At 39.5% G+C, this 19,949-nt stretch overlaps 1 protein-coding gene across 1 annotated transcript in view; it reads right to left on the bottom strand.

Moving 5' to 3' along the window:
- SHQ1 (SHQ1, H/ACA ribonucleoprotein assembly factor) overlaps positions 1-19,949 on the bottom strand; it is a 102,502-nt gene that overhangs the window by 81,019 nt on the left and 1,534 nt on the right. The window contains exons 2-5 of the mRNA XM_082697765.1: positions 15,706-15,770; positions 12,709-12,831; positions 11,560-11,720; positions 2,402-2,514 (exon numbers count right to left, since the gene is read on the bottom strand). Coding sequence (XP_082553891.1) covers positions 2,402-2,514; positions 11,560-11,720; positions 12,709-12,831; positions 15,706-15,770 — 462 coding nt within the window. The remainder of the gene's footprint in view (positions 1-2,401; positions 2,515-11,559; positions 11,721-12,708; positions 12,832-15,705; positions 15,771-19,949) is intronic.

Below are 19,949 nucleotides of genomic sequence, written 5' to 3'. Positions count from 1 at the left end.
ACTCTCAGCAAGAGAAATATAAAAACTTGGCTATGATAAGCAAAACAGGAAAGCCTATTAAATAATTCAAGAAGGCTTCGACAAACTGTAGCGTAAAAATAATATCCAAAAAGAGTTACAAATGGAGAAATATAGATAATCAAAAACAGTATGTACCACACAGTGGGGAAAAACATCACATGATGGCATCTAGAATTTACAACAAAAGATTTAAAAAATAATAGTTATTCTAAGTCATTTATATATCCCTTTGAAATGTATGAATTTTCTATATAATGAATTAACCTCACTGTGTTCTGCCTCAGGACAGATTTAAAATTGGTTTCCCAAGCTTCCAAAAAACCTGACACCATGAAAAGACATCATGACCAGTAAGGATATGTCAAACAACTTGAAAGTGTCATATAGTACACACTCACATAATATATATTATGCATTAATCTTGTACATTACATTTACATACCTAAATGTGTACTATAATACACGCGATGCATTGCCTGCAAGGTAGATAAAAACTGAAGTAAACCTTTTCTTCCACTGTATTAACCAATAAGAACAATTTAAAAAGCACTGGGCCAAAAAAATTTTAATTGAAAATTTTAAAGAATTTTACTTGCACTTCATTTATTATTAACACATTTGGGTGAGTCAGTCAGCTAATAAAAATGGGTAAGAAATAACACAAAAAGGACAATAAGCCAAAGTCTTACTGCTATTGGAAAAGTCACAAAGAACCTTTACCTCACAGCTTCCACTCTCCGACCTGCCCATGACTAAATTTAAACCACTCCTTGAGAAACGGAAAGAACAGTTCATGCATATTGTGAAAGAAAATGAGTTTCTGGATAAAGAAACACAGAAAATGGAGGAAAATAAGGACTGCATATAATATCACATTGCTAAGTATAAATTCCAATTTCCTAATTCTCTCAGGCCATACAGTTATTCTTCCAGTTTGAGAAGAGAAGAGATAGGCAGTTCTTCTAATTAAGCTCCCTCCCACTTGAAATTTTAGTCTTGTAAAGCTCATTCTGTTTTCATGCTGCCCGAGAAATTTGCTGACAATGAAATTTCCCACTTTAAATATTCAGCATGATTTTAAATAGGTTTCTTCAAATTACTCTTCAGTGGACCTTTAAAAACCACAATTGGAGAGATAAAGGTAATTAGAAATGGCAATGTAAATGCAGCTGAATCTCTCAGATGTCCTCCAAAATATAACATACCCTGCTCTTACCCAGTTCCCCCCAGGACGTTGAATAGTTCGACCATTTATCACTACACATCACTCAATACATTTGCACATCACAAGATATACTTCTGCCATTCCAATTAGTCTCCCACTGTGTCACAGGAGATAGAATGTTAATCACAAGAGCAACAGCAGTTAAACTGAAATAGTGTACATGAAAAGGAAATACAAAATGACAAATGGAAAGATTTTTTTCGATTCCAGACCTAGCAACTTAGCAGTGGTATGACCTTGGACAAGTCCCTTAACCTTCTTTCCCCAACTGTTGTGAAAATGAATTTAAATAATCATTTGAGAGCACCTGATAAGCTGAAAGCACTATAGAAAATAAGGGAATATGATGCTTATAGCTGCACATATAACAGTTTAGAAGTTGTTGGCCTAGAGCTTCAGAAGAATAATAATTGAGGCCTGTATGTACATACGACTCACATCCTAGAGTCTAGCATCCACAGAGACTATCCTCTGTGACAATCCCTTACTTGGAAGAAGTGCTACTATTCGTGGCCAATGAGAGACATCACAATGTCTCAAGTAATTATTTACCTATCCATTAACTAGATAAGCTTATTAGGCAAATACAAGCCTGACAGAGACACACTGTGGTGAAAGACGTAATTAAAGTAGATGGGAAATACAGCAAACTTAAAATTAAATTTTATTTATACCCTACCACAATGAATAATTATTTGTTAATTAGACTCAGATCTTCAATTACAAGTGCTCGCAGATCAAGTGTTGGGAATACCCTGGATCAGCCAAGAAATGCAGGACATGTAGATTCAAATTCTTAAAGAAACTGAAACATCTTTTCATTTACATATACCGTTAATTGCAACAAAAAGTCTACTGAAAAGAACTAAAAATACTCTCATGAATGCCGTGTTCTACTTTGCAGCCTCCCGAGAAAACACATAAAGAAGTACATTAAGAGTTCTCCATTGCCAGAATGACCTCCTGAGAAGCACACCTTACAAAGATCACAGAAGCGTAAGTTTGTAGGTTAATTCAAATGTCAGTTAAGTTTCTGAGCCATCACTAATTTCTAGAATCCCAAAACCACATGCCTAGCATACTTAAAAAGACATTCAAAAATTTTCAAGTCAATGTCAAGTCAAACCCTTAATCCTCAAAAAACTCAGTACTCACAGATAATGATCAGGATCAAATTTGGCCAGCTCAGCAGCCAGGCGTTTCTGCCTTCGTTCAGCTGCAGGAGTGAAATCTGGATCCTTAACATCAATAACATCACTCAATTCATCCTAAGAACAAAAAAGAAAGAATAATTGCTATCTCCCATGCCATCATTGAAAAATTTCGCACAAAAGGCCAAAACAAAAGAACCATCTGATCATATTACCTGTGACATTTCAATTCAAATCCAGCAAATGTTTGTTAAACACCTATTGCTTGCCAGGCCCCGCTGGACACTTTCACATAAATTATCTCATTTAATCCTTACAACAAAGTGATCAATATATATTAGAGCTATAAAAGTCTACCATTAAAAAAAATAAATAAACCTGTGTAAGCAAGTAGGAACATTTAATTCATATCTTCCCCATTTACTCATAGAAATTTGAAAGTTATTAACAGCATGTTTAAATAAATTTCTAGCCAGTAAGATGGAGGTGCTCCTGCCACATCAGCAAAAAAAAAAAAAATTAGATAACTTTTACATGCCTGTAAAACTCTGCTTGACCAGAAGTGCACTACACCTAGTCAGCCAATCTCGAGGCCAAGCCAACCTTGGGCGCTATACTTCCTTCCTTGTTTATTCCCCCCCCAAACTAGGTGGACTGTGTGGCCAAAGATACTTCCTATCTTTCTCTTCCTTGTTCTTTATTCTTCATCCTATAAAAGCTTTCCGCCTTTGGCCCCATTTTGTAATTCTCTGAATGGAGACCCTTTGCTTCCTGAAGTGTTAAATAAAAGTCTGTTTGTATCACTGCAAATTGTCTTCTTTTTTTTTTTCTTTCTTTTAAGACTTTATTTATTCAGGGACACCTGGATGGCTCAGCTGGTTAAGCATCTGTCTGCCTTAAGCTTAGGTCATGATCCCGGGATCCTGGGATCGAGTTCCACATTAGGCTCCTGGCTCAGTGGGGAGTCTGCTTCTCCCTCTGCCTGCCGCTCACCCTGCTTGTGCTCATGCACTCTCTCTCACTGACAAATAAATAAATAAAATCTTTTTTAAAAATTTATTTATTCATTTGAGAGAGACAGAGACAGCGCACGAGCAGCGGGAAGAGGCAGAGAGAGAAGCTAACTCTCCGATAAGCAGGGAGCCCAACACAGGGTTCAAGCCCAAGACCTGGAGATCATAACCTGAACCAAAGGCAGTCACTTATCCATCTGAGCCACCCAGGCACTCTGAAAATTATCTTCTTTCAATAGGCAAAACAGTTGGAATATCAACGGTTTGAACATCTACGCAAAGACTTCCCTTTTGTTTCTTCCTAAGGTCTAAGTCAGCCAGTCTCAATAAGGATTACCAAATAAAACTTATATATAAAACTGTGTGCATTCTACTTTATAAGCAGATTTAAGAATTTTTAAGGGCAATTTAAATGTATATAATTTTCTATTTTCAAATTTAAAAATCTAATCCTAAGTGATATTCAGCTTTACTGTAAAAACCTTTACCTGGATATACACACATTGATACGTAGCACGTGTCCTAGGCCAAATCCTACAGAAAACAGGTAGAGTAGGAAAACTGTCTGGAATACCATGGAGTTTTTTTCTTTTGGTTGGAATGATGAAGCCAAGAAACCTCACACAATGCAAAATATTCCTAAAGCTATACCTTTTTTTCTTTGTTCAACCTCCCCATTCCAGTTACCCTAAGTGAGAAGTATGGAATTTGGAAGAACCTTCAACTGTATTAGCTAAAAGAAATCAAGGGAAATAACTTGACAGAGTGGTAAAGTCAAACTGAAAACGAGATCTGTAAATGGAAGAGAGCCTGATAACCAGGCTCAAAGTTGAGAGCTGTAAGGTAAATTACCTGCAAAGAAATGAACTAAGCTGAAGGAGCCAAGGAGACACTAGGATACACACAATCAAATTTTGTGCCTAAAAAAATAAAAAACAAAACCTCACTCATTCCTACCACAATCCACTTAGCTTGAGTAGTATCAACATTTAATCAAAGCACATACTAATACTGCAAAAGGGTCCACAGAACTTATAGAAGTCACAACCAGAACATGTTAATACTTCTAACTACAAACATTCTAGGCAAAAACCCGATTACTGGTGGTTCCCAAATAAAATTTTACATTCCAAAAGTTCCTTTACAATCGCTTTTGGGAAATTAAGACCGTATTTTCCTATAGAAATACTATTATAAAAATAGTAGTTACATGCTCATGGTAACCCGCAAGTTTATTCAATTTACAATAAACTTTAAATAGAGTACTCTAGATACAAACAGTGTAACAACCCCGTGGCAATGTTTCCATGGGAAAATGCTTTCATAGCTCCATTTTAATCCACCAGAAACATCTCTTCTCCAAGCAGGATAATCTGGACTCTTCCTCTCTTGCTTGCTCACCCGCCTGCCATTAGCTCCTCCAGACACAGAGCTGGAAAAGGTACTGACGTAGGCCCTGGGGGAAGAAGCCCAGTTCTACTGTACACATAGGACTCACCTCAGCTAGATAACTACTATGAGAGTCGTTTCCTGCCCACGAACCCCAAGTCCTCCTCCCCAGTATGCAAGAGTCACCCAGTCCCTTTCCTCCTTGCCCCAAGGAGCTCCCTGCACGTACCCACATGTACAGCGCACACACACACACACACATACATTTCTGAAAGCAGCATGATGCAGCAGAGAAACCGAGACTGCAGTCAAAGACTGCTCTAGTCTAACTGTGCAACTTCCCTAGACCTCAGCTTCCTTTCTGTGAACGTGTCTGGTCACACCTCCATTGAGGGGCTGGGTACTGCTCTCCTCTTGCTGTAACAAGTTACTACAAACGTAGTAGTCACAACACAAACATATCCTCTTCTAGTTCCGGAGCTCCGAGGTCCAGAATCAGTGTCCCCAGGCTCAAACAAGGCAAAGGCAAGGCTGGTTCCCACTCAAGGTTCTAGGGGAGAATCACTTGCTTTGTCTCTTCCATCCTGGAGGGTGGCTTTCTTATTCCTTGGCTGGTGGCCTCCATGACAATGCCCTTCCTCCCTCGGCTTCCATCGCCACATGGTCATCTTTTTCCACTTTGACTCTCTTACTTCCTTCTTCAAAGGCCTCATGATTAGACAGGACCCACCTGGTTTGTGCTCAATCACCTGCCCATCACAAGATCCTTAAGTTAATCACATGTGCAAAGTCCCTTCCGCCTTATAATGTGACATGTTCCATGCTCCGAGGACTGGCACACAGACATCTTAGGGAATGGGGTGGAAAGGAGCATCCTTCTGTCTACCACAAGCTACGATGAGGATTAAATGAAATAATCTGAGTAAGGCATCAAGTACAGGGCTTGATACATTCAATAAAGTTAGCCTCCTTTCTTTCTGTCTGCCTGTCCCACTACTGTTCCCTGTTACTCCTTGGCTGCTTTCCTACTGAGATTACCTAACCTCCCTCCCCTGCCATTTCCTTACTTCCCACAGCAATAAAAAGAAAAAAGAGATTAAAATGTGCCACTTCAGGGGCGCCTGGGTGGCTCAGTGGGTTAAGCCGCTGCCTTCAGCTCAGGTCATGATCTCAGGGTTCTGGGATCGAGCCCCGCATCGGGCTCTCTGCTCAGCGGGGAGCCTGCTTCCCTCTCTCTTTCTCTCTCTCTCTCTGCCTGCCTCTCCGTCTACTTGTGATCTCTCTCTGTCAAATAAATAAATAAAATCTTTAAAAAAAAAAAAGAAATGCCGCTTCATTATTTCACCTAGACGAGATATAAGGTCACAAGTGGGGTATAACCTGGGAGTTTCTGTGGGTATCTCTACATTTCAAAGGATAAATGGACTAAAAGAACCATAGTCATTTCAAAATACTAAATGCACTGAGGAAAAAAAATGGACTTTCCCCACAGCTCACAGCTCTGCATAATCCCTCCCCTGTCCTGCACTTCACCCTCACCTACCTTCTCCTTCTGGCTCAAATCCCCCAGCTCAAATCTACATAGCACATCTTCCATTTCTAGAATTCTGAGTCTTAGCATTTTCAGTACACTTTTCATCATTCAAGACTCTGTGCAAATGCCACCTCCTCCAAGGGGCCTTTTCTGGGCATCCTTGCCAAAGTGGTCACCCTATCCCCCTGCCCTCTCCTGGCCCCCCGGGCTCTCACATCACTTTTTCCTTTCCTTCACTTGTCAGTATCGGAAATATTCTTATTTATTGCTTACATGGTTACTCTCTATCCCCCCACTAGAAGCTTCCACGAGGACAGGAGTCTAGTCAATCTTTTTCCTCACTGTATCCCTAGCACTGTTCCTGGCCTTCAGTATTAAATCATTCATTCAGCAAATACTATACAAGGGCCTGCTCGGGGTGCTAGAAATCCAGAAAGAAACACAAAGACAAGGTTCCTGCTCTCAGGGGAATGGAAACTAGACAGTAAGAATGCAGCTCTCCTTTCTCTCTCCCTCCTCTTTCCTCTGGCTCCCAGACTTAGGACTTCCACATGGAGCTATGTAGCCTGTACCCCAAAAAACACTAATGTCCATGGCAGCACAAACCCCACCAGGCTCGTCTTATATACAGTCACACACAGTCGCCCTGTTCCAACTGGACCCTCAAGAAAAACCAGAACAAACTACAAAGCAAAGTTAGCCTGGAGCAGAGCAACCCATCTATGGCATCAATGAACCAAAGGCAGAAAGATAAGAGGTTGGGACATGTTCAGCTACAGAAGAACAGAAGTGATTCTCTCTCTTTTCTGAAGCAACGTTATGGCCTCTGTTACGAGTCATCTGAAGAGGGTTATTGCCAAGAAAAAGTCATGCAGGATTTAAACCAGGCTTATGTTAAGTTTTGGCACAGCAAGGGCAGAGAATCTCCAGATAGAGAATGAAGACCTGTGTGCACATCTGGCCAATAGGTCTCCTGGTGCAGCTGAGGGAAGGACAGGGCCATCAAGCCAGCATCCTGTGGCTGCTGGCAGCAGCAGTCCCAGGAGCTTGCTGGGCTGGCGCCCGGAGACTCTAGGACTGTTGCTCCTGGCAGCCACTACCGCCCTAAAGCTTGTTGTGAAGGCCTGACTTTGAGCAGCCAGGGCAGTTTTCCAAAGGCGCCCTGGTGGCTGGCAGCAATTTCAGAAGGGAAAGGAAAAAGGGGAGGGGGTAGAGTGGGAGATACATTAAAAAGAATTTGTTTCAGAAAAAAAAAAATAGGGGCACCTGGGTGGCTCAGTGGTTAAGCCTCTGCCTTCGGCTCAGGTCATGATCTCAGGGTCCTGGATCGAGCCCCGCATCGGGCTCTCTGCTCAGCAGGGAGCCTGCTTCCCCCTCTCTCTCTGCCTGCCTCTCTGCCTACTTGTGATCTCTCTCTCTGTGTCAAATAAATAAATAAAATCTTTAAAAAAAAAAAAAAGAAAAAAAAATAATAATCTTCTTCTCATTATCAGTATGAAATACAGAAGTTTCCAAGCAAATGTAAAGGGTTGGAAGGAAAAAATATAAAGGACTAAACCTCCCCATAAAGGGTTAAATTTCTCAGTTAAGAGAAGATACCTGGGTCTTGGAATTATGAATGCTTCTCTTTCTTTGTTATATTTTCGTAATGAATTTATACAGCTTTTATCATCAGAGAAAACAGAGCTATGTTTTATTTAAGGGGGGAAAAACAGACTGTGAAAAAATGAGTAAAATACGAGCCATCAGCAAAACTTCATGGATACTGTCTCACCCAAAGGCAGAATGAGAGAAACTTTAAACTTGTGAGAAAACAGTATTTGAGAAAATGGTGACGTTTCTCAAACATGTCATTCGAAAGTAGAAGAGATGTTCTCAAATTTCTTAGTGCAGCAGTCACTTCAGTTTCTCCCAGCTGCTCCACTAGCAGAAAGAGATACCACTAACCTTACATGATTACTCAGTTTTTAACCACATGGTGTGACTGTCACAAATAGAGCAGTCACAAATGCAGACGAATTCTGCGAGAAATACCAAGTATGTGAGATTTCTGTACCACTAACTCATAAACACATCTACCTTAATATCCAGGAGACGGTGCACTCTGGTTTACCCAGAATTTTTGAAACTTCTCATATTTCCTAATGTCACAGGGGGAACGGGGGAGAGCCTGAACGGTTCAGTCTATTACGCATCCAACTCTTAATTTCTGCTTGTGGTCTCATGTTGTAGGATCAAGCCCTGCCCCACGTCGGGCTCTGTGCTCAATGAGGAACCTACTTGAGATTCTCTCTCTCCCTCTGCCCCTCCCCTGGCACGCGCTCTTTCCCTCTCTCAAAAATACAAGGTGGGGTGCCTGGGTGGCTCAGTGGGTTAAGCCTCTGCCTATGGCTCAGGTCATGATCTCAGGGTCCTGGGATAGAGCCCCATATTGGGCTCTCTGCTCAGCAGGGAGCCTGCTTCCTCTTCTCTCTCTCTCTGTCTGCCTCTCTGCCTACTTCTGATCTCTATCTGTCAAATAAATAAATAAATAAAATCTTTAAAAAAAAAATACAGAGGTGCTTGGGTGGCTCAGTCATTAAACCTCTGCCTTTGGCTCAGGTTGTGTTCCCAGGGTCCTGGGATCAAGCCCCACATCGAGCTCTCTGCTCACAGGGCAGCCTGCTTCACCCTCCCCTACTCCCCCTGCTTGTGTTCCCTCTCTCGCTGCCTCTCTGTCAAATAAATAAATAAATAAAAATGAGTCATTCCTAATGTCATGAAGGATGCCATAGTCTTCTAATTTTATTCAGGTAAGAAAATATGCTAATTCTTTAAAGCCAATAAGGTATCTACTGGTTCATCCATTGGTAAAAGGTAGATGAATAAGAGCAACAATACCAGCATGGAACAGTCACGTGGAGCCCTGCACAGTGCCTCACACAGGGACATAATCAGGAGCTGTTAGCTGTCGATACACGGACACTGGAGGTCCACATTTCCTACCCAGACAGGAGAGGACTTCAGGATTCAGACTCTTTGAAGAGTTTCAAAGAGTAACGTGGTACACATACATTCCACATTTTATTTAACCCCCTCTAAATCTGAGGCAGCACCCCATATTCATATTTCTATGGCAAAATCTGTGAATATGCCTACCAAGTGGGATTTTTAAAACTACTGAAAGACATCAGTTCAGATCAGGTTTTGCCAACAAACTGAATATTAAAAATAATGTTTATTTCCAGAACTTTCTGTGATCCCGATACTACAGACGTGAGTTATAAGCCTGTACTAGTATTACTAGTTATATCATCCCTCAGAGTGTTCTCACATGATCTCACAAAGATCTCTTTTTTATCCTATGTGAAGGAAAATATGCACTCCAACTGTTTAGAATAGGAATGTTCATTCAATTAAAATTTGAACAGTCAAAAGACTTTAGATAATCAAACTAAATGCTTGGGAATAATAAACATCAAATTCAGTGGTTCACTTCTGAGGGGGAAACAGCATGATGCAATGAGGGGCTCCAACTATGGAGATGTTTTTACTTTTTAAGCTGGGTGATAGGTACCTAGAGATTTAGTGCCTTAGATAAGACATTCAGAAAGACATAAAGAGTATTTCAAAATAATTTTTTTAAATAAACCTCAATTACTTATTGAACATCTTCAACAGATACAAGAACCTGTGGCTTAAAAGACCTGGCCTAGACTCACATTACAACATTCTGGCAGCTTCTCATCAAACTGGCAGACATCCCTTAAAAGGATCTTTCCTCAACAGCAGTGGCAAGAAACCAAGTTCCCCAGCCTCAGAAATGACATTCCATCGGAATGTACAATCTGTACTTAGCCTGCATGACTTGAATTATCATTCATTTAGAGCCCACAACAGGTAAGCCCACAACTAACTGACCAGAGTGGCTTTCAGCTAACCAACTGAGGTCCATTCACTGTAGTCTCTGCATAGACGAAACGGACTCTATTCTTACTACCTCAGAAATGACCAGGGAATGTGATTAGGGAGAGAGAATATGGAGAGACCATAATTCAGCAAAAAAGCAGAAAAGGGCTTTGAAGGGAGTATCTAATCAGCATTATCTGCTCAAGTAAATCCCAATTTTGTTCTCTTTAAGGAGTTTCAAGCACATCTTATATTTTTCAAGGGCAGAAGTCTTTCTAGTGTCTTACTCCTTTTTTATTCAAAGAGTTTTCACAAAGTAGTATCTCCTTTAGTTTTCTAAATGGCCTTACAAAGTAGATAAGTAAATTTATCCCTATTTGACAAAGAGGAGATAAAACTTGTTTGTAGTCAAATAACTGGACCATCATCCCAAATCTAAACAACAGTAGGAGTGGGACTAAAACACAGGTTAGCCATTTCTTAGTATATTCAAAGACATCTTACTACAATAAGCCACACTCTAGACAGATTTAACATCCTCTCCCTAAGCAGGGATAAAGTTGAAAAAAAAAAAAAAAAGCTGTTTATTTTGGTTTCTTTCACTTAAGGAAAAAAAAAAAAAAACCCAAGTTAATGGTTCACACTTTCATTATGTAACATTGTAAAGATGCATTTTCTGTAAAAAACATGGGGACAAAATAGTTCAAAATCTCCTCTCCATTTCATTCTCCCCGCATAGTCTTAAATAAAATAGAATTTCCTATGTGTTTTGAGGAAGAGAGAGTGATGTCATTCCTTTTTAGCCTAACTGACAAATGATCGGGTTTTAACAAGAGATTACATTCAACGCCCACCAAGAGTAAATAGACAAAAGTGCCTACTGTACACCAAGAACTAAACAATTTGATCAAAAGACACAAATTCACTCTCACTGGGAACATTCTGTCTCGTTTATACTTATAAAACAGAAGAGACATCATGTAATAATTTTCATTTTTCAGAAGTATAAAACAAAGATTTCCAGGAAGTATGAGGAGAGAGTAGTTCCGTTTTGTATTTTGGAAACTTCATGTCTAGAATACTGAATGAAGTGGGGAAAAAAGAAAGTAACAGGACATCTGACATCTGTAAGCACAGTATGAGTGGGAAGAACAGCCAGAGCAATGGAAAGGAACAAACATCTGTGTCACCACTACATACAAGAAGCTGTGATTTGTGCTCTAAATACGTTACCTCCTACAGTCTTCATAAGAAACCTCCAACTAGGAGCACAACTGAAATTAAAATATCCAAATGGTAAAACCCTATGAGCCAACGTGTTTTAGAAAGACAACATACCTGTAACCGCTGAAACACTCCCGAGCGTAAATTTCCAAAGCCATAGCAGTACCGAGGATTCAGAGCACTTTCTGATGCCTCTTCATAGGGGGACTGTTCAATTTCCCAGTCGAATTCTTCATCCTCATCTTCTACTCCTCCCTCAGAAACCTCAGATGCACCTGAACGTGTTAAATATTAATTTGTTTTAGTACTGGATTCCCTAGCTACAACTTGGGGCGGGGGGGGATAAAAAGTACTGGGGAAAAAAAATACCTGCCCACGTGTACCAAAAGAGACATGTAAGAATATGTGGAGCCCACTATTTTTAATAACAAAAAAAAAAAAAAAAAGAACCAACCCAAAGGCCCATCAATAGCAGGATGGATGTATAAATGACAAATGCAATGAAAACAAACCTTAGCTATAGATGGATAAATCTCACAAAAATATGAAGTGAAAGAAACCAGACAAAAAAGAACACATACCATCTGAATTATAGACAATTCGAAAGCAAGCCAAACTGAAGGTAGTAGTAACCTTGAGAGGAGGGAGGGAGAAGTGACTAGAAGGAGGCTCTGGGTAGGATTCCAAGGTATTGGAAATGTTCCATTTCTTGACCTAGGTGGTATTCATTTTATTTAACTCACTGAATTAGAAACCTCTGATCTAAGCTTGAGAGGCCATGGTTTTGCAAAAGACTGAGATGCTGTTTTTTTGTTTGTTTGTTTGTTTGTTTGTTTGGTTTGCTTTTTTTAAAAGATTTTATTTATTTATTCGACAGAGAGAGATCACAAATAGGCAGAGAGGAAGGCAGAGAGAGAGGAGGAAGCAGGCTCCCTGCTGAGCAGAGAGCCCGATGCGGGACTCGATCCCAGGACCCTGAGATCATGACCTGAGCCGAAGGCAGCGGCTTAACCCACTGAGCCACCCAGGCGCCCTGAGATGCTGTTTTGCCTGGTCCAAAAACATGACTGAAATACTGGTTCTTTTTGTCTTTAAATTATATGTCACCAAATGAGCTATTTTGCATTTTCATGTGATGTCCTTACCTTATCACCTGAAGGATTTTCCTCCAATTTCCTCTCTGCTATATCTCTTTTTCCCCTAGAAACACACAGCATTCCAAATATTCTATTTATCTTTATTTCTTATCTGCAATAAACATACCTATCTCTTCCACAAGTGGTTTCGCAGTCCTGGATTTTCTTGGCGCCAGAAGAGCAGTTAGCATGTTCAGCCCCTCAAAATGCTGGCCAGGAGTTTCTTTGGGCAATCGAATGGTAAAAATTCCTTAAAAATAAATTTATTTTACACTTAGCTCTATTTAAAAATTCAAAGACTTCACAAATAAATCTGAGAAATACATATCTTGGTAAATTATAATTCTATTTTATAGGGCTCCAAAATTATGCCCTTATTACACAGTCAGTGAATAAAAACCAGGATAGTAAAAGGCTTAAATAGGGTTTTTCAGAATCACTGATTCAGCTGTGACCTCTACAAGAAATTAATCTACTAAAGCTGCAGAATGCTTTAGTCTTACACAGTATTCCCTTAACCTATTGATCATATTAAAGTCTAAGTCAAAATCTCTAAAATTCCATTGCCTGAAAATGTAGTAGCTTAGAATTAGCCCATAGCCACTTATAACATTTACTTCTGGACTTAAAGAGAAAAAAAAATCTGAATATCTGATCCAACAAATAGCAGCAGTTCCAAAAACACACAAAATCTTAAAGGAATTATAGCCTAATAAAGTTTTCTGATATCACCAGAGACATAGCCCCAAAGTCTAAGACATACTCAAATTCTATCTATGTACTTCTTCTTTCCCTGACTGGGCTTATCAGCTTCCTCCAGGTCCCCCCCCCCCATGAACTTATATTACATTATATACTACTCTGAATTTTAAAATATTTTACCTTTTTCATTGTACTTAACCATACTCTAATAGAGTTGATCCTTGAACAACATGGGGCTTAGGGCCTATCCCCCTGTACAGGTAAAAATCTGTGTATAACCTGACTCCCCAAAAAGTTAACATCTAATAGCCTACTGTTCACTGGAAGCCTTATCAATAACACAGTTGATTAACACATACTTTGTATGCTGTATGTATTATATATTGTGCTACAATAAAGATATTGTATGCTGTATGTATTATATATTTTGCTACAATAAAGATAAAAGATGAGATACCACCTCACACCAGGCAGAATGGCTAAAATTAACAAGTCAGGAAACAACAGATGTTGTTTAGGATGCAGAGAAAGGGGAACCCTCTTACACTGTTGGGGGAAATGTAAGGTGATCTAGCCACTCTGGAAAACAGTACGGAGGTTCCTCAAAAAGTTAAAAATAGAGCTACCCTATGACCCAGCAATTGCACTACTAGGTATTTACCCAAAGGATACAAACGTAGTGATTGGAGGGGTCACTTGCTCCCCAATGTTTATAGCAACAATGTCCACACTAACCAAACTATGGAAAAGAGGCCACATATCAACAGATGAAAGGATAAAGAAGATGTGGTATATATATGTGCAATGGAATATTACTCAGCCATCAAAAAAAAAAAAGAAATCTTACCATTTGCAACAACCTGGATGGAACAAGAGGGTATTATGCTAAGCAAAATAAGTCAATCAGAGAAAGACAATTATCATATGATTTCATTCAAATGTGGAATTTAAGAAACAAAACAGAGGAAGCACAGGAGAAGGGAAGAAAAAATAAAATGAGACAAAAACAGAGAGGGAGACAAACCATAAGAGACTCTTAACCATAGGAAACAAAACTGAGGGTTGCTGGAGGGGAGGTGGGTGCCGGGATGGGGTAACTGGATGATGGGCATTAGGGAGGGCACGTGATGTAATGAGCATTGGGTGTTATATGCAACTGATGAATCACTAAATTCTACATCTGAAACTAATGATATACTATATGTTAATTAACTAAATTTTAATATAATTTAAAAATAGTAAAAGAAAAAAGAAAAAATGCTATTAAAATCATAAGAGAAAATACATTTACAGAATGGTATTATATTTATTGAAAAAAATCTGCATATAAGTGGACCTACACAGTTCAAACCCATGTTATTTAGGATTCAAGTGTATATCAAATACAACTCAACCCAAATATAACCCTCCTAAACCCCTGGGTACTTTAAAAATTTAATAAATTTGTTTCAATATGCAACTTACCTGCAATTAAAAGCAGATACTACTTTTCCTACCTAGAAAGGTAGTTTCATCATATTTCATTATTACATTAATTACTGTGTTATGGGTCACAACACTGTCATTTAACTCTTTCATGCCATCCTTCCTCCCTTACCCTAGTTTACTGAGATCAATAAATAGTCACTTAATAAATAAACAAGTATCTTATTGATGAGATCCATGGATAAAGGAAAATCCAGTGGTTTCTCCAAAAGCAAAATAAATGGTTTCAAGGCTAGCTGAAATGAAGAACCTACCAATCATGAAAAGAAAATTCAGTCAGCCTTTAAATGCCACCTTTGCACAGTTTCTCTCCTACCTCCACATTATTAGACTTTAAGTTCGAAACGCACACAAGAAAAATGCCCGTATCTTTTTAATTTTAAAAATTTAATTTTAAAAATCACCCACATCTATGTAACCAATCACCTCACATAATCTGACTTTTAAATGGATGAGGCGCTTGGATGGCTCAGTCTGTTAAGCTTCTGCCTTCAGCTCAGATCATGATCCCAGGGTCATAAGATTGAGCCACGCGGTCAGGCTCCCAGTTCAGTGGAGAGCCTGTTTCACCCTCAGTCCCTCCCCCTGCTTGTGCTCTCTCTCTCCCTCTCTCTCTGACAAATAAAGAAATAAAATCTTTTTAAAAATAAAATAAAATAAAGTAGGGGAAGTAGAAAATAAACTTCCAGAAAAAAGAGAGTATTTAAGTAACTTTAAAAGAAACTGAGAAGTACTTTAAAGGACTGAGAAAATTGTACCTGTTAAGAAATCCATGAGTAATGGTCAATGTGCTTGTTAAGAAACAAGAAAGTATGACCAGGACAAACTGTATCTGCAATACATCTAAAGGTCACCATCATGTCTCAAAGGATTACAACAAGTTATTCTAACAGGAAGAATCCAATGAAAAAAACTAACAAAATTCCAAAAGCAATACCTTTATCTGTATCATAGGATCCTTGTTCGATTCCATTTTCCACAACTCTTCCAGGAAGGGTTAACCTGCGATTTAAATTAAGACTTCATTAAGTCTTTAAAGCACAAAGTATAATAAGTGACCACCAATTAGAGTATACATTTGCCATTGAAATCTATCAACCATTTTAAAAGGCAATTCCTCAGCATTTCTTTAATATTTTACAAACAAAATAACTTCCATCTCTTTCCTACCTGAGAAACAAGAAATCACAGATGACTGACTCATCATTCTGTTTGAAACTCCCTAGTCACCAATAAAAGCAATACTGAATGGAAAAAAAAAAAAAAAAGTAATACTTAAGAAAAAGCCACAATAAATACTAGTTATCACTATTGTTACAGTACTCTCATCTTCCTAATGAATAGAAACTTGTTAATATACCTGGTGCCACAGGAATGGCTCAAAAAAGATGGACTAACTGGCTCCTTCCTCCACTAAAAAGAATTTTAAAATTGGAAAACAATAAAGAAATAACAAGGCCAATTGTTTATTTTGGGCAAACTACTGCTTTAAAAAAAAAAAAAACCAAAAGTGTGTTTCTCAGGTCTCATTATTACTATACAGAGATTTCCCCTTCTTTCACACTAAAGGAGATGTACTAATTTCTCTGTTTCCAGTTTTACTCTCTTCATCCAGTCCTCCACTGAGGCCCCAGAAGAACTTTTCTAAAATGGAAACAAAACCATCGCTTTTCTTTTGAAAAAACTTCTATTGGTGCCCGACACCAGCTAAATAAACTCACTGATACCACCTATCAGACCAGGTCTCACTCCATTCCAAACTTCAAATGTGACGTTCCTTTCCTTCCCCCCTGCCCTCTGCTCCCTATTCTACCATCATCATCATCATCACCATCCTCACCATCAAAACTTGGCAGGTCCCAAAGGCCCAGGGCTTCACAACCTAGCTACCTTTGATCTTAAGGCTTCCTGGAGCCACAGTGCATTTCCAAACCAAAATCCCTTCTAAGCCCAACAGGAGGAGTTAGTTTAATGCATAAATTCGCTTGTTATGATGACGACAAACACTAACTTTACTGTCGGAATTTGAATTGAATCCCAGCTCTGACATTTACCACCTCTACAACTTTCTTTGTACAAGTTAATCAGCTTCAAAGCTCATAGTGCACAAAGAGAAAAATAACAGACTCTACCCCAGGGTTACTGTGAGAAGGAAAGAATAATGCAAAGGGCCCAGTACGTGGAAGTCGGTAAACATTCCAAAGATATGCTCTATTAATAACAACTTTCTTTTCCTAAACTCTAAGTATAGAGTTAAATTCTTACTGTGTGAGAGTGAAATCCTATCTGTTCACAGATCTGTCACCCAACTTCTCAAGGAGATGAGCGAGGTTTTATTCACCTCTGGTATACTGTAGCGAACTCTATTTTCAAAGATAGCCTGTATCACATCACTCCTCCCAACTGTGGGGTCTAGGTCCTCTCCCCTTAAAACTGAGTAAGCTTGCAAGTGTCCATCAATAAATGAATGGATAAAGATGTGGTGTGTACACACACACACACACACACACACACACGATGGAATATTACTTCAGCCATAGAAAAGAATGAAATCTTGCCACGTGCAACAACATGAATGGATCTAGAGTATCATGTTAAGTGAAGTCAGAGAAAGACAAATACCATATTTCACTCGTATGTGGAATTTAATAAACAGAACAAATGGAGGAGACAAACCAAAGAACAGACTTTTTTTTTTTTTTTTAAGATTTATTTATTTGAGAGATAGAGCATGAGAGCAAGAGCAAGGTAGGGCAGGGCCAGAGAGAGAGGGAGACAATCAGACTCCCCATAGAGCAGGGAGCGAGATGCAGGGCTAGTTTGCAGAACCCTGAAGCATGACCTGAGCCAAAATCAAGAGCCAGCCAACCAACGGACTGAGCCACCCAGACTCTTAAAGAACAGACTCTTAACTAAAGAGAACAAACTGGTGGTTACCAGAGTGGAAGGGGGTAGGGGGATGGATGACATAGGTGATGGGGATTAAAAGTACATTTATGAGTATTATGTAATGTACAGAATTGCTGAATCACATATACTATAAACCTGAAATTAATACAACACTATATATTAAACATATGGAATAAAATAAAAAATAATTACTTTTTTTTGTTTTTTGTTTTTAAAGATTTATTTATTTATTTGACAGACAGAGATCACAAGTAGGCAGAGAGGCAGGCAGAGAGAGAGGAGGAAGCAGGCTCCCTGCTGAGCAGAGAGCCCGATGTGGGGCTCGATCCCAGAACCCTGGGATCATGACCTGAGCCGAAAGCAGAGGCTTTAACCCACTGAGCCACCCAGGCGCCCCATAATTACTGTTTTTAAAAATTAATTCACGGGCGCCTGGGTGGCTAAGTGGGTTAAGCTGCTGCCTTCGGCTCAGGTCATGATCTCAGAGTCCTGGGATCGAGTCCCGCATCGGGCTCTCTGCTCAGCAGAGAGCCTGCTTTCCTCTCTCTCTCTCTGCCTGCCTCTCCATCTACTTGTGATTTCTCTCTGTCAAATAAATAAATAAAATCTTAAAAAAAAAAAATTAATTCACATTGTCGAAATATTTTAACCAATACAATAAAGCAGAAGTGACAGTGTGATTTCTGAGGTTAGGTCATAAAGGTGATATGAACCTGCCTTGCCCCTTGGAACACTTGGCTTTGAAACCTTCAGTTCCACCTCCCCAAAAGAATCCCAAATTAGACCATGCAAAGACACCATATAGGGAGGTCCTGAGAGTACACAAAGAGGTGTCCTCCCCCAGCCACTCCACCAGTCCACAGCTGTTTTGGCCTCTGCTGTTCTGGGTCCAGCCACCATAAGACTACAAGTGATTTACAGATCTCAAGTCAGAACAGCCCAGCCAAGCCCTTACCAAAACCCTGACACACAACCAGGACAAGGGAGTTAAATAATTATTGTTTTACAACATTCAGTTTGATTGGTTATGCAGCAACAGATAACTGAAACAGTAGGCCCTTGTAATAAATATGTACTGTTCGTTGAACAATTGTTTGCCTGGGCAATCACCAGGCATGGTAATAAAAACAATGCATGGATTATCTCAACCTTCACATAAACTCTTTAGAATCCCTAATATCAGTCCCATTTTACAAATTGGGAAACTGAGACCAAATAACTTGCTGTAAGTCCCAGAACTATTAAGTGTGCTGAGACCCAGGTGTGCCCAACTCCCAAGCCCCTGCTACCCGAGGAATGGATGAGCCCATGTGAAGAACACTTTTTTTTATATAAAGATTTTTGTTTCTTTATTCCACAGGCAGAGATCACAAGTAGGCAGAGAGGCAGGCAAAAAGGGGAGGCGGGGAAGCAGACTCCCCGCTGTGCAGAAAGCCTGACCTGGGGCTTGATCCCAGGACCCTTAGATTACAACCTGAGCCAAAGGCAGAGGCTTAACCCCCTTAGCCACCCAGGTGCTCCAAGAACACTCTTTAAACTGTTTCATACATAACCTTTTATCTGGTCTTCATCAAAGCTCCCAAATTTAAGCAAAGTGGTTTCTACTTTGAAATTTGTTATTGTATTTTTTATTTTACATTCCTATCTCATTTAAGATCTTTTCTCTGGGCCTCTGATCCTTCATCTGTAACATATGTAAGTAACAGAAACTACTTTGTAGTACTGTCCTAAAATCAAATGAAATAATCCACATAAAGTATAAACCTGTAAAAAAAATTCGGTAAATGTTCACTACTACCCACACCACCTTACTCCCACTCTTCATGTCTTGCCTTAAATACTTCTTCAGAAAAGTCTTTCCCTGGCCATATTACATTTAAACATTTAAAAGGCTCCCTTTCATTTTCTATCACTGCACTTTACTCCTCCCTTCAAAGCACTTACCACAATTTTTAATTATATGTTTACTTGCTCCTTTATTGTTCTTCCACCACTTGAATGCAAACTACTCAAGACACCACCATATCCCTGATACCAAAAATCCAGCCTGACATAAATAAACCAAAGTTAATAAATGAACTAAAGGGGCACCTGGGTGGCTCAGTGGGTTAAAGTATCTGCCTTCGGCTCAGGCAATAATTGCGGGGCCCTGGGTTCGAGACCAGTGTTGGGTCTCGGCGAGCCTGCTTCCCTCTCTCTCTCTGCTTGTCTCTCTGCCTACTTGTGATCTATGCCTGTCGAGTAAATAAATAAAATCTTGAAACAAAATTT

Source organism: Mustela nivalis, assembly GCF_964662115.1.
Source record: "Mustela nivalis genome assembly, chromosome: 1".
In the NCBI taxonomy this organism is placed as follows: domain Eukaryota; kingdom Metazoa; phylum Chordata; class Mammalia; order Carnivora; family Mustelidae; genus Mustela; species Mustela nivalis.
Note: the sequence above shows the minus strand (reverse complement) of the source record. Positions and strands in the feature narration are given on the sequence as shown.